The sequence below is a fragment of the Eurosta solidaginis genome, chromosome 2 (assembly GCF_040869045.1).
Source record: "Eurosta solidaginis isolate ZX-2024a chromosome 2, ASM4086904v1, whole genome shotgun sequence".
In the NCBI taxonomy this organism is placed as follows: Eukaryota; Metazoa; Arthropoda; class Insecta; order Diptera; family Tephritidae; genus Eurosta; species Eurosta solidaginis.
The window spans coordinates 305,640,732-305,656,036 of NC_090320.1; the positions used below are offsets into that span (position 1 = coordinate 305,640,732).

The following is a 15,305-nucleotide window of genomic DNA, read 5'->3' on the forward strand; positions in this document are numbered from 1 at the left end:
CTTCAAAAAGTGGATTGCTTTGTGGAAAGTGTCTTGTCGTTTCGTACGTTTCGTTGAGTCAGTCGTTAATTTTCATTCGTGCGGTTGTCTCTGATACGTTAGTTGGTGTTGTCTGTCTTAAAAAATATATAACATAAATTGCATATTAAAAGAGAATCAAAAAAGGTTGAAAATTTGGTTAAATTTACAATCCAAAACAAATCACTTGAACTATAGTTTAAATTTTTTGGTTTGTTTCGTGTAAAAAAAGACGTCAAAATTGAATCGACGAAGATTGACGAGACTTTTTCCTCCTCTGCAACTGCTATGGAGGATAAAGCAACAACAAAAGATCTGGATCAATGGATTGAACAGTTAAATGAATGCAATCAATTGACGGAAACACAAGTGCGAACTTTGTGCGATAAGGTAAGCTAATAATTGTTAATTAAATGCTTTTAATTGATAATTTCTTATTGTGTCGTTTGGAAATGCGGCCATTATTTTAATCAATGTCCACATAATTATAGAGTGCGTCTTTGTCCGACACACTGCCCGAGGCCATGGTGGAATCACCAGGTGAAGTAAATAAAAAGAGATAGAAGATGTACGCTATCGAACTGTAGGGATGTATTTTCAACGGTCAGAAGAGGGTAAAATGTTTGCCCGCTTTGGAAAAGTAGGAGTAGAAAAATAAATGCTTTGCTACGAAGGAATTACAGACTGTTTTTTTCAGCATATAATATCAGTGCAACCTAAAGCTAATACAAAGGGGATACACAGGTCCAATGCGAGCTTATATTACCTTACGAATAAAATTAAAAACTTTAAACTGCGATGAGTAGTAAAATTCGATAATGCATCTAAAGTAAACTGACCTCAACTTCAACTGAAGTAGAAGCTTTTATCGAAAAACAGGACATAAGTGGGAGTGGTGTTATTCATTATATAGTTGAAATCTAGGAACTTTGCGCACTTAAATGGGTTTCGGGTTTGATGAAAAGTTTTACAGTCACACTTGGAAGTGATCGTAATACTTTTAAATGTGTTTCGATTTCTAAAAAGCCATTGTTCTTTCCATCTGCTCTGTTAATTTGACATTGAGAGTCGGAAGTTAAACATATGACCTTCTAATATATCATACAAACTTGATCAGAGATCTCCCATAAGCTCTTAACAGTTAATTCATGATGTATTACTAATGTTCCCAAGTTATTATTTACTAAAATATGTCAGGGGATATAATAGGAGTCGGCCTAGAACCAGAAGGTGCTAATCCGATCGAGCCGGATTCATATATTCTAAATTAAAATATATAACTGTAACATTCCTCTTAGTGGCTAATTTTTACGCCAAAACAACAATAGTGAGTAACAATTTTTTGTAACTGTATTTAGAAATCCATTGTTCTAGCGAAGTGTTTACATAAATAAGGTGTAATAGTTTTGGTGTTCTTGCACATTTCTCGAAAGTCTTCAGTAGCGCTACACAGGCGAAAATCCTTGTTGGAAATGACGCGAATTCAAATAGTTTGTTTTAACAAAGACCTGTTTCAGTTTTCTTTGGAACAAATTAAAAATACTTATAATGGAAACATCAATAATATGAACGCAATAGTTAAGCACGACCTTACTTATGGAAGCCCACACCAAAGATACCCAAATATGAATCTCTGTAATTAAATCCGGTAAAGGTCCATCGATATTTTTTTGGGGAAAAGAATAATTGATTTTTAATTCTGTTAAATTCCTCTGCCCAACAAGAATTCTGTTAAATTCCTCTGCCCAACACAAGAATTCTGTTAAATTCCTCTGCGCGACTCAAGAATTCTGCTATACTCAGAAAGTTTACTTCTGAACAGAATTCTTGAGTCGGTTTGAAAAAAAGTACTCTACGATATTTTACTCCTGAAAAATGCAAAAAACAACACTTTCGGGGACAACATTGGTGAAAAATTTTCAGATAGCCGAATGACAGAACAAAGAAGAATTTAGAGCGAGACAATTACTTCACCTGGTTATTCCACCATGGCCCGAGGCAAAGTGTTTCGTTAATTCGTCAGCCATCTTACAAGTTGCAAATGACAAGTCGCTGAAGTTAGAAAGGGGCAGAAAGTGTAATCTGAATAGAAATGGCAACGTTTGTGTTCTTATGTGAGATGAAATTTAACGAACCTAATTTATTTATTTATTTATTACGGTTTAAAGCCTGATTCAAGATACAAATAGTACTAGACTAGTCTATCTTATAGGTAGAGTTTTACAAAATTCTAATAATTTTGCCTTAAAAACTAAGATTTGATTGCAGTTTTTAATTTCCAATGGGAGCTCGTTGTAGCCCTTTAGGCCTTTGTAAAAAATGTTTTGCTTATCTATTTCTGTTCCAAACAATGGCAATTTGAAATTATGTCTATTTCTAGTATTTATATTGTGTGTTTGCTCTATTAGAACTACGTTATTACTTAAATACTCAGGTACATTTTCATGTTTCATATTAAATATCAACTTCATGGTATGAAAATAAATTTTTCGTTTGACACTCAACCAGTTCAACTTTTTTAACATATCAGCCGTTCTAGCATCTCTACGTTTTTTAAGTATAAACCATTTTGACGCTTTTGTAGTTTATCAATTTCTTTGCCGGCTATTATGAATAATATCGATGGGCAAATACACAAAGTGTGGTTCAATAATAGATTTATAAATAATTATTTTATATTTTTCTTGTATATACTTAGTAGATCTCTGCACAACACCAATCTATTCCGCAACTTTCGCAACTGTGTAGTTTATATGTTCTTCAAATTTAAGTTTGTTATCAATTATAATTCCTAAATATTTTATGCTATGAACTTTTTGTATGCTTTCATTATTTATTTCGGTAATAGTCTAGTTGAGGGGTCGACTGCTAATACGCTACCAAAAATATCGAGAGAGGTGTCAAAAGACGCGTATTAATCTCGAGAACAATAATCCGATGGCGGAAAAGAACAATTTTATCCATGTCCGGAGATATTTGCAGTTGAAGTTGGCGATTTGCATGTGGTTGTTGTTGTGTTCGTACCCACAAAAAAATGTGTGCATCACCGTGGCGGTAGCCACGGTTATACCACACACCCGGACTTGGCATGGCGTAGCCCAGGGTTATTTTTTATAAGCGGTGGTTTTTCGTTAATATCTTTTGAACGAGTTAATATTTTTATTTTCCGCCTTCGGATTATTAATACTGATGTCAAGACGCGTCCTTTGACACCTCTCTCGATATTTTTGGTAGCGTATTAGCAGTCGACCCCTCAACTAGACTATTACCTTTATTTCTAAGTCCTCATCATTAATATTTTTTCTTGTTATGACCATGTATTTGGTTTTGTTTATATTAAGCTTTAGCCTATTCGTCTAATTGCAAAAATAGACCAAATTTTATGTTTTTGTAGCAGTGATTGTTGACAAATCCCAATGATAATTCTTTAGAAGTATAAATATAAAAAAAGCTTTTACCGATGGGACATATAAAAAAATTCACATTTGGGATGCGGATGTTAAGTTAAATACCTGATGTAAATCGGGTTAGGTATTCAATGTTTCCACTTAAAGGAACACGCAAATTTAAAAATAGCTATTTACCTCTTTCTTCTTTTAGTTTATCCGTTGAGTGTTAGACAAATCCATTGCATGCAATGTTTGGTTCAAATTGTTGTGAAACATAAGTGAGGTTATGTGGAGTACGTATTTAAACTTTGTGCCAATTGAAAAATAAAAAACCATTCCTGTATATTACGGATATAGCAGATCCCATCCCGAAACCTCGGGAGTTTCTATTAATTTACAATTTTTGATTTCGGCCCTGACGGTTTGGAATTGGATGTATGAAGGAAGTCCATAAGTGATACAGAGTATATTTGCATTAATTAGTCATCCCACGCGTTTTAGGCCGATAACTTTTTTGCTGAGAAACATTTCATGGCAAAAACACAATGGAAGGGATTGCCAAGCCACCAAACAATTTGATGTTTGTTGTTCTCCCGCTTTCAAAAAGGAAGATATATACTCCGAAAATTTAATTTTTACTCCGGCATAGTCGTTTCTCAGATAATAGTTTCAAATACTCCGAACAGCGTGTAGCGAAATAGAAATTGCAATAATATGAGACTGCCTAGAATAAGAACTGAGTTCGCCAAAAGGTCTCTAGAATATTTAGGGTATAAAATGTACAATGAGTTACCTTCTGAGTTAAAGACTGAACATATTAGAAAGTTCAAAGAAAAACTGTTTTTATATGGTACGTCACTAAATGTGACATGAATATTTATGTTAATCTTTTAATTTTAACCTAAACTAGGTCTTAAAGACCGTAATAATATGAGCGAAATGTAATAAATCGAAGAACTGTAAAAGCGCTACGTCATCAAACTTTTTTTTTTCAAATGGCGTAGCACTAGAGTATGGAACCACTGTGAAATACTTGGGGGTCATCTTTGACACCAAGCTCCTCTGAGACAACATTTCGACTCCATGAAAACTAGAGCCACGAAGTCAATCATGGTATGCAAACGTCTGAAAAACATCAGCAAAATATTTTTTATAAAGGTCTAAAAAGTTTCAATGAACTGCCTATAGATATAAAAAGTTGTAATGAAATCGTAGCTTTTAAAGCAAAGCTTTACGAATATTGTAAAACCTTAGCAATAAGATAGTAAATTGTTTTCTAATTTAATTTAATTTATGAATTAGGCTTTTTTGCCGTAATAAATACATGAAATGAAAAATAGTGATAAATCGTATGTGCTGCCTATAGCTTAAAAGCGAATAGATTTTCAAAATATACCACCTGTAAATAAATAAATAAATAATTACATTGCCAACAAAAGCCTAAAACTAGTACCCAAAGTAACCAATCTTGGTTTCATTATCAATACAACATTGACTTGCAATGACCATGTGAACTCTGTTGTTAGTAAGGTGTAGGTTAGGTTAGGTTGCAAGGGCTGAGCTGAACACTATGGTAACAGCTCACTACTTAGGCCACCAATGGGCCCATTGTAATACCCTATACGGTCTCAAAAGAGGACCCCTACCCTGCCTAAAGCGGGTCAAACCACCTCGTGGAAATTATACATTTTGCCAGAGCCTTTACTTCATAGCAAGAGACCTCAGCTAGGTCATGTAGAAAAGGTTTACCGAGGATAGCCATCCTACGCCTACTAAGCGCTGGACAGTGACAGAGAATGTGCTGGACGCTCCCTTCCTCCTCTGTACATCTGCAGCTGCGACAAAAGTCGAAGGTCGCTCCCCCATTCTAGCACCGTGCGTGCCTATTAAGCAATGCCCTGTTAGAACCCTTATAAGGGACGATAGAGCTGATTTGTTTAGAGTCAGAAGCGCTTCTGTGCGCCCCTTGTCATATGAGGGCCAGGTTTGCCTGGATGTCTCACACGAAGATATGACTGACCATAGTCCATTTGCGATTCTTAAAGTGCTTGTGCTCACACGAAGCCTGAAAGTGGCCATGGGTATGCCTACCGAATCATTTCCCGGAAGGATATGGTCGGTGGTGCCCCTTCTGACCAGCTCGTCTGTTCTGCAATTGCCTTCGATATCACTGTGCCCAGGTACCCATATAAGGCTGATACTGAAGTGCTGAGCCATCTCGTTAAGAGATCTGCGGCATTCAGTGACCGACTTTGCGTTGTCGACGAATGAGTCCAGGGCCTTTAATGCGGCCTGGCTGTCTGAGAAAATAAACACCCGTTTACCATCCTTAGGCATAGACCCGACATAGTTCACAGCCCTGTGTATTGCCAGCATTTCCGCTTGGTAAACACCACAGTGATCCGGTAGGCGAAAAGAGACCTCTAGACCCAGATCCGGCGAAAAAAGGCCTGCTCCCACCTTCCCGTCAAGTTTAGAACCATCCGTGAATATGTTGATGGCACCCGGTACCGTATGTTGTCTGGTATTCCAGTCCTGTCGCGATGGTATATATATACTGTAATTTTTAACGAAGACTGTATAGTGTATAATGTTCTGAGGAACCTGATAATGTCAGCAACCTTAGGAGCTAACATTAGGAGAAAGCTTGCCATACAATTAATTATGCCGATAATGTGCTACTTTGAGCTGGTGTACAGCAAGTTGAGTTCCCAGTCTGCACACAAAATTGATGTAGCATTGAACCATGTCACCCGTTATGTGTTCGGATTAAGTAAGTTTGACCACATATCTGGTGGGAGATCGCGTTTGTTGGGCTGTGAAATTTCTAATTACCTGAAAGCCAGCAACTGTATTTTTCTCTATCGACTTATTAGTTATAAACAGCCAAGCTACTTATTTGATAAGTTAGTTTTCCCCAGATCTGCCCGAATCAACGATTTAATAGTGCCAACTTATAACTATTTAACTTCGGGCCGGCTATTCTTTGTCAATGCTATTCGTACATGGAACTCTATTCCAGCACCTATTCGAAGTAGTCTTAATAAAAGCAACTTTAAAAATATTGTTTATACTTATGTATTTCAGTTAACGTAAATATGTATATCTGAGTTTTCGCTATCTACAATTACTAGACAATGTGAATGAGCTTTCCCACTGTGCTATTCTCAAAGTGTAATAATTTATTTATTTATATATTAACTATAGATGCTAAATTTAAATACAATTTTCCTATTAAATTTGTTATTTATAAATTTGAGTTTGGCATAGTTCGACTTATTTTATTATTATAAGAGTTATTCATCTTGGTTGTACTATAAAAGATCCTAGATCTTATTGTACTAATATCTTGTCAATAAATACATACATACATAGAATGGTACGGTATACCGATGGCTCGAAGACGCCAGAGAGGATTGAATCTGGAGTCGTTGGACCCAGAGCCAAGATATCAATACCCCTGGAGCATACCGGAGCATTTTTCAAGCACGCTATAAGCCAGTGCGCTGACCTGCACCTTCAGCGCGGATACTCCAATGAAACAATCGCAATACTCAGTGACAGTCAGGCCGCCCTCAAGGGCGTTTGAAATAAAATCAGCACTGGTTCTTGAGTGCGTTGAAAAGCTAAATAAACTAGGTGCACACAACGAACTACTGTTGGCCTGGGTTCCTGGCCAGAGAGGCAGCAACGACACGACCCGTTGGTCCTGAGCCGTTCCTGTCAGTAGCCCCGCAGGAAATTAGCGGCATCTATTTGTAGAAGAGAGGGAAAAGAGGGAAGAACACTGGCGCTATATTATATGATGAGTAAGGAAAACAAGCTCAAACAAAAGTTGGAGCAGGGGGGATTGGAAACACGTCCTTTTCAACCTCCCAATATATTTTGAGCTGTGCTGATCGGAATCTTCATGCATTCCGACAGCGTCATTACTAAACAAAGTTGAGGGGTGATTGGGTACACGTTATTTTCAATTTCCAACATCCAAAGACATGTTTAGCTGTGTTGATCGGAGATCAATACATTCCGACAGCTTAAAATACAAATATAATTGAAAAATATACGTTCCAAATTTTGTTGCCTTAAGCTGGGAGCACTGGAGGATTGGAAACGCGTCCTTTCCAACCGTCCGATAAGAGTGGCTCGTTCTGCTGAGCTGCTAGCTTTTGGGTTGGGCGGAATCAAATGCATTCCGACAGCATAAATAATAAAACTGTGTAATCATACGTCTTGGAGTAGGGCAGGATTGAGAACACGTCCTTCCAACCTCTCAATGAGATCATCCAAGACTCGCCCGTTGGGACCACCAGTGCTGATCGGAATCTCATGCATTCCGACACCCCAAACGCTAGAAATCCTATTATTATTAAAATATATTTATAATTTGTAATAATCTAAGTTTTAGGCTTAAAACGCTGTAATAATATATAAATAATAATAATAAACAAACATACATAAAATAAATAATAATTAATAAACAGTATCCTTCATGTCCCTTGCACCAAAGTCAAAGCTTTAGCGGGTAAAACTTCTTTTTACTTAAAGTAACTCCAATTTATTTGACCCATGAAATGATTTTATGCCGTGGTTCAGTTTTCGAGCCTGAGCCTTTGACAGACACTATTATCGATAAATGCTTTTAATTCGAGCATGTACCACCAGCTTCTCCAACCCAACCTAGAACAAAAAACTTAAAAAAAACTGTATAGAAGGTAAAATTAAATTAAAAATAAAATAATAAAATATAAACAATTTTATAAAGTAGTTAATGAATGGATGACTTGAAAGCATTTCTCGGCATGGAGAAATCAATATCTTGACTCTTTGAGGGCATTTAAGTTCCGACAGAGCACGGGAATAGGGTTATATTGGAAATTGGATTTCAGACTTTCGTCGGCCAAGCTTGTAAATAGTTTCTGACTGCTCTGGTATGATAGGTGCTACCTATTAGTATTGCTTAGAATAAACAAGTATTGAGCAATCTAGACATTTCCTAGATACAGATATATGTATGCACATCTTTTTGTTCTTGAGAATACAAAATTAATCGCTTGCCAGCAGGAAGACGGAAATTGTTTAAGAGGAACCATTTGTGTAGTTATAAACAAAATTTTTTTTGATTTTTTTTTAACAAAGAATTTAAAGAAAATTTGTACCAATACAAACACACTTATAGCTACAGTGATGTTCCATGTAGTAGAGCCACACACTTTCAAAATCGTGTTGTCCATTACTCTTGCAGCTTGGTATGCTCTTGTGGCAGCTGTGTATACAGATAGGTTGATGGCAACCTTAGCCATAAAGGAACATAAAGGAAACAAAATAACGAGTGCGCTCATCGAACCAAATAACACATACATAAACACTTGTATATACATAAGTACATGATCAATTTTTACAGCAAGCATTCTTATTCGAATAAATCGCTTTTCGCTGTCAAGTCGTAAACTCGAGTGGCAAATTTATCATTTAATTAATTTCATTTTAGTTAAGTTTAGTAATTATAGTTTTTTCATTAATGTAAATACAATTTAATTTAAATAAACGGGAGTTATACAGCTGCTGAGCTAATTCGGTGTGTTCATCTATTTACCACACTCTAATTTTATTTAGTTTTACCTTCTTTGTTGCGACTTGACCATTTCTAATCGCTCTACTTCTCGTATTAGCTACCATCTTTAATGCACTTTTCTAGAAGAGCAGTATTTTGATTTATATGTTGTTGTTGTTGAATTAACGAGAAAGACACTTTCCGAAGGCCCTGGTGAGTGTTATCGATGTTGATGGTCCTTTGCCGGATATAGATCCGGTACGCTCCGGTAACAAAGCACCATTAAGCTACTAGCCCGGAATTCAAGGGGTTGTGTAGCGCAATATATAGCTTCTCCAACCCAATTGTCAACCTCACCTTCGAGCGGCGAATCCCGTTTCACTAACAGACGAGGCTCTGGCGACCCCAAGCTCCTCATGGAACTTGGGGGTGGGGAGGGAGGGATGACCTGAAGGTTTAATGTGGCCATATAAATCGTTCCCTTAATGGTGCTGTTACCGGAGCGTATCGGATCTGTATCCGACAAGGGACCATCACATCGATAACACTCCCCAAAGCCTTCGGGAAGTAACCTAATCGCTACAACAACAACAACAACAAGCTACTAGCCCGACCATCTTGGGAACGATTTACATGACCACATTAAACCTTCAGGCAATCCCTCCCACCGCACCCCTGTATACCCTGTCCGACCCAAAAATGTCCGCTAAAAACGTTGTCGATAACATTTTTGAGTCGGACAGGGTATACATGAAAAATTTTACAACCAAATTCAAATTTTTTTTAGTAGGTCATGAAAAAAACCTTAAAATTCAAAGTCGAAAAAAAGTAAAAAAAAAATGAAATTTCGCAGGTTTGAAAATTACTTTTTTGGGTATGCGTAGTGGAGCTTTCTTTCCTGAGCCCAAATGCTATCGAAAAATCGATGGCGCCATATCGGTTAACTTTCGTCCATACAAATCGACCCACCCTTATATATATACATATCGCTTACCCGGTTCAATAATGACGTAATTGTAATATATTAAGTTTTGGTGAAGCAAGTTTCAATATTTGCTATGTGCTATAAAAATGTGCGAATGCAATAACGACGCAAGTGGTCTAGCGCGGAAACTATTTGTAATACAATTATAAAATTTATACACATACAAATTTATACAGATTAGTACTCTTTTAAAGCTTTTGTGCGCGTTATCTCGAAACTTTAAAATTTACATTTGCGTCATTATTGAACCGGGGAAGCGATATGTACATGTTGTATTTTTTCAAATCGGATTCATTTACAAGTACATGTACAGTGTACATGAAACTACGCAAAGGTAGATATATCGTCGGTACAATGCCAAAGTCACGAATTAGATTAGATTAGATTTTGCAAAGCCAAAACAACAAATGTGCATTTTTTTGAAAAAAAATTTAAAAAATCATTTTTCAATTAACATTACTTAGTGGTTTACAAAAGAAAACTTTCCAATAGTGGTTGAAAAATGGTTTATAAAAGTAAACCTTCCAATAGTGGTTGAAAAATACAAAATTAAATCTCTATTTTTAACAACGTCTTACGCGTTTTTCTCAAAACATCAAATATGCACATTCGTGACTTTGGCATTGTACCTACGATATATGAAAGGAAAATCCCACTTACTTTTTATTGTTGGGCCGGATTTTTCCGTTGCGTTCGAGCAGGCAACAATTCACAAGAGAACGAGCTACGCTGTAAAGGCGTTGCCTGCTTTTTAGAAAAGAACAAAATATGTTTACAACTGTTGCGCGCGTACAAACAGCGCAACACTTTTCCCAAAAAGAAAATGCTATAAATGTTTGATGTGTTGTGGCTTTGAATACACATAGTAAAATGCGTTTTTTGGTGTTCTAGTAACAGTTTTGAACTTTTTGTTTTTACAAAGTTGCTCAAAATGAAATCGGAAACCTTTTTTTTTCAAATCTCAGAAGAAAATATCTCTCGCTCTTGGCGGCCACCGTGGTGTGATGGTAGCGTGCTTCGCCTACCACACCGGATGCCCTGGGTTCAAACCCCGGGTAAAGCAATATCAAAAATTTTAGAAATAAGGTTTTTCAATTAGAAGAAAATTTTTCTAAGCGGGGTCGCCCCTCGGCAGTGTTTGGCAAGCGCTCCGGGTGTATTTCTGCCATGAAAAGCTCTCAGTGAAAACTCATTTGCCTTGCAGATGCCGTTCGGGGTCGGCATAAAATCATGTAGGTCCCGTCCGGCCAATTTGTAGGGAAAATCAAGAGGAGCACGACGCAAATTGGAAGAGAAGCTCGACCTTAGATCTCTTCGGAGGTTATCGCGCCTTACATAAACTTTTTTTTTTTTTTTATTTTCTAAAGTTACAGATAAGGCCCCAGGTTTTCAAATTGAATTCGTATAATTGTCCCGAATTCCAAAACGGAACATGGCTTATCATTAAAAAAGCAGAGGCGCCTTGACCTCGTTGTCCTTATAAATAGAATTACATTTTTCTTATTAGCAATTATTTATTTATTAATTTAATATCCTTTTATTTTATTTAATAGGCAAAGGAAATCCTCTCAAAAGAATCAAATGTCCAGGAGGTGAAATGTCCAGTGACAGTTTGCGGAGATGTACACGGACAGTTTCATGATTTAATGGAACTTTTCCGGATAGGTGGCAAATCGCCTGATACAAATTACTTATTTATGGGCGACTATGTTGACCGTGGGTATTATTCGGTGGAAACGGTAACTTTATTAGTGGCATTAAAGGTGCGCTATCGGGAAAGGATTACAATTCTTCGCGGCAATCATGAATCCCGACAAATTACGCAAGTTTATGGATTTTATGACGAATGTCTGCGAAAATACGGCAATGCAAACGTTTGGAAATATTTTACGGACTTATTTGATTATTTACCACTTACGGCATTAGTTGACGGGCAAATATTTTGTTTACATGGCGGTCTTAGTCCATCTATCGATAGTTTGGATCATATTCGCGCCTTGGATCGTCTTCAAGAAGTGCCACACGAGGGTCCCATGTGCGATTTACTATGGTCCGATCCTGATGATAGGGGTGGCTGGGGTATTTCACCCCGTGGCGCTGGCTACACATTTGGACAGGTAGGCGAAATTTTCATTCACTACATATTATATACCTATCAATGCAAATTAATTAATTAATTGTTTACATTTGACAGGATATATCAGAAACGTTTAATAATACAAATGGACTGACACTGGTATCACGCGCTCATCAGTTAGTCATGGAAGGTTATAATTGGTGCCATGATCGAAATGTCGTTACAATATTTTCAGCGCCAAATTATTGTTATCGCTGTGGTAATCAAGCGGCTCTAATGGAATTAGACGATTCACTCAAGTTTTCATTGTAAGCTAAATACGAATATCGATTAATGAATGTATTGTGTTAAAGATTACGATAATAAAATTCTTTATTATATTACAGCCTTCAATTTGACCCTGCACCTCGTCGTGGTGAACCTCATGTTACACGAAGAACACCAGATTATTTTCTATAAGATAATTCTTCACACATTTTCATATATTATACCTACATTTATATAAACACGAAAAAGGAGAACAGCAGTAAAAGCAACAAACAAAAAATTATTTATATAAATTTAACTTCAACCATAAAAATGCAGGCAACACAATAAAAAATAAGTAAAATCAATGTAGTTGAAGTAGAAGGGTATATAAATGTATGCAAATGAAGATAACACCACATCTTAGGATATTAGTCTGCATTTGAACAGACTTGTTAAATTACCGAGAACGAGATATCTTGCAAACGACGCAAACTCGTATGGAACATAATTATGCATATGTTTAATTTGTAGGCTCTAATTTGCTGTTTCCTAGAGATAGTCCAAATAAAGCAAGCAAATTACAAATGTATTTAATACGAAAATATTTAGTAAGTGCAAATTGAAACTGCATGCACACAATTTTTCACTCTTTAGTTAGAGAAAAGAAACAACTGAACCAGACACAATCGATTTCCATTAAACTACAACCAACCGGACGTGGTCTGCGCTAAAGAGAGGCTGGCAGAAGTTACTCCACAAGTGAAATATGGGCATAGTAAAAAATTATTAAGTAATAAAAAAGCCGATAACAACATACTTAAATATATAGAAAAAACCGTAAACAACTCAAATTTATTAATTCAAAAGTTACAATTTGTATGAACCGTTTTAACTAATTTGAGGAAAAGGTAGGTTTGTTTATGTTCAAATGAGCAAATCAAAGCCGAAGCGAATAAAACTCACACATCTTTAAAATGGGTAGCTGAAAGAATATAATCCAGGTGGCAGTGGCACGTATAATCTTCAATTGAGACAAGAACAGAACTGACTGAGCGAACACAAGATAGGCGAAGAGTTTGTTACGTGTAAGGCTTTAAACAAACATACATTAATACATATATACACAAAACATAACAAAGAATACAAAAAATTATATAAAATTAATTGAAAACTGAGAAAACAAAAAATAAATTACAAAATACAAGTTGCTAAATTGTGAAAAGAAAAACAATTTATTATAATTAGTATTTTATTGCTAAACTGAAAAAATAAAAAATAAATAAAAATGTATTATAAAATTTTAAGTGTATTTTAAGGATATGACATATTGGGTTTTAAATCATGCAACAAATAAAATTGTGCAGCACTTATAATGTCCGGGAGGGTTAGATAGGTAGATACATGTGAGGTTAAGCATTGCGACCTATTGGTCTATTGTGCCCTCATTCTCTTTACAACACCTCATCCAAGCCGAGTTCTCTGAGAAAATCCAGAATGGTTCTCGGCTTCAGAGAGTGTATGTGACTACTTTCTAGTTTCAATGATCCTATCTTAGGAAAATAGCAATCCGTGATACATCTACGGACATCTGTAGAATCACCAAACTAATCTGGCCAGAGTACAACCAGAAAAGAACCGATGATCTACTAAATAGGTTTAGGGAGGAAATATACAGAACCACTGCCACTATTACAGGGCACTGGCCGTTTGACCCGCACGCGAGTAGAATGGGTATCCCATACAATGAGAGGTGTAGGAGCTGTAGACAGGAAGGTGCCGAGAAAATCGGTTACTCACTTCCTCTGCGAGTGCCCAGCCCTCGCGAATTTCCGGTCCCGAACTCTAGGCAACTATGAGTTTCCGGACTTAAGGCGGTGTCAAACTGCCGCATCAAGGACATCAGTAAGTATATTGTTTTAGCCAAGTGGTTTGAGTAAAACAATACGCAGGGTACATCAGCCAAAAAATATAATTGGTTCCAGTAGAAAGTGAATCAAAATGGCAGCTAGAGCGCTACTTGGGCCCGGCTCCACAGCCGGGCAGCACAGCAACCAACCAACCATTCACTGACTTTTGACAAAGTAGTTTGGCGGTATATTAACCAAAGATTTTTAGCTCTCTATAACGACTGTGCTATTCACCTACTCTGTTTTAACATCATTAACGAGAACACAATATTGAGTTGAAATGAAAGAAAAATCACGAATTCTGTTAGACTTGAATATCCTTATTGCGGCGGATTCCTTTGCAAACTAATTGTCCAAATAAAACCAGAGATATCTAGTTATTCCAAAGAGGATAAATATAATAAGGGACGTCACTCGTTACTGTGCATAATGTTTTTGGTTAGGGTAATCGCAGGTTTTTTTTTGGGCGAGATGTGCATAAATGTGAGGTATTTGTGTTTATTTTTCCGACTGTATTTAATTAATTCTCTTTCCAAAAATCACATTTGCATAAGGTGCCTACAAGATAGACTGGGTTTGGGCCCCATACAAAAAAAATTGCAAATGTTCGCCCCTAAATTTAAGACCATGTTGAGAGTGTTTCGGAAATTTTTTTTTTTTTAATCCTTTGAAATACAGCCGAAAAGGTTTTTCGTTGTAACTTGGTTATTTGACGTCCGATTTTTAAAATTGATATGTCATTATTTGGTCCTTAGGAAGCTTCACATTTCCGTTTAATGTCCTTTTAAGCGATGAAGTTGTTTTCACATGATTATATATATCATAAATAGGGGAAGTCAAAGTAAATAAGTGAGTCAAACCTGTTGTTTCGTATTTATAATAATAACACTGTACGACAAAATCAACTTTTTTTCTGGGTATTGGACACAACCCACTTTTTTGTAGAGATTGAGGCTTAAGTAAACAAAGTAAGTACTATCTCCGTTTTAGGGGGGGGGGGGGGTAAATTATGTTAGCTGACCCAATCATGTGAAAACGACTTCATAGCTTAAAAGGACATTAGAAAGAAAAGTGAAGCTTCTCAAGGCCAAAATAATGACATATCAATTTTAAAAATCGGATGTCAAAT

General features: G+C 36.5%; 1 protein-coding gene across 2 annotated transcripts; it reads left to right on the forward strand.

Moving 5' to 3' along the window:
- The first annotated feature begins 38 nt into the window (after positions 1 to 38).
- On the forward strand, positions 39 to 13,567 carry mts (protein phosphatase 2 catalytic subunit mts). Of its 2 annotated transcripts, XM_067768927.1 has the most exons (5): positions 39 to 165; positions 251 to 408; positions 11,497 to 12,060; positions 12,138 to 12,328; positions 12,407 to 13,567. In XM_067768927.1, the coding sequence occupies exons 2-5, from the start codon at positions 307 to 309 to the stop codon at positions 12,477 to 12,479; spliced, it is 930 nt and encodes a 309-aa protein (XP_067625028.1). In that variant the 5' UTR covers positions 39 to 165; positions 251 to 306; the 3' UTR covers positions 12,480 to 13,567. The 2 variants fall into 2 exon arrangements, with proteins under 2 accessions (XP_067625028.1, XP_067625027.1); XM_067768926.1 differs by having other exon boundaries at positions 61 to 408.
- The last annotated feature ends 1,738 nt before the right edge of the window (positions 13,568 to 15,305 follow it).

What these genes read in the sequence shown, in the direction of transcription:
- mts (XM_067768927.1), top strand. Translation starts at nt 307, where the DNA reads ATGGAGGATAAAGCAACAACAAAAGATCTGGATCAATGGATTGAACAG. An exon ending in TGCGAACTTTGTGCGATAAG is followed by an intron (nt 409 to 11,496) that starts GTAAGCTAATAA and finishes TTTATTTAATAG; the next exon opens with GCAAAGGAAATCCTCTCAAA. An exon ending in GATTCACTCAAGTTTTCATT is followed by an intron (nt 12,329 to 12,406) that starts GTAAGCTAAATA and finishes ATTATATTACAG; the next exon opens with CCTTCAATTTGACCCTGCAC.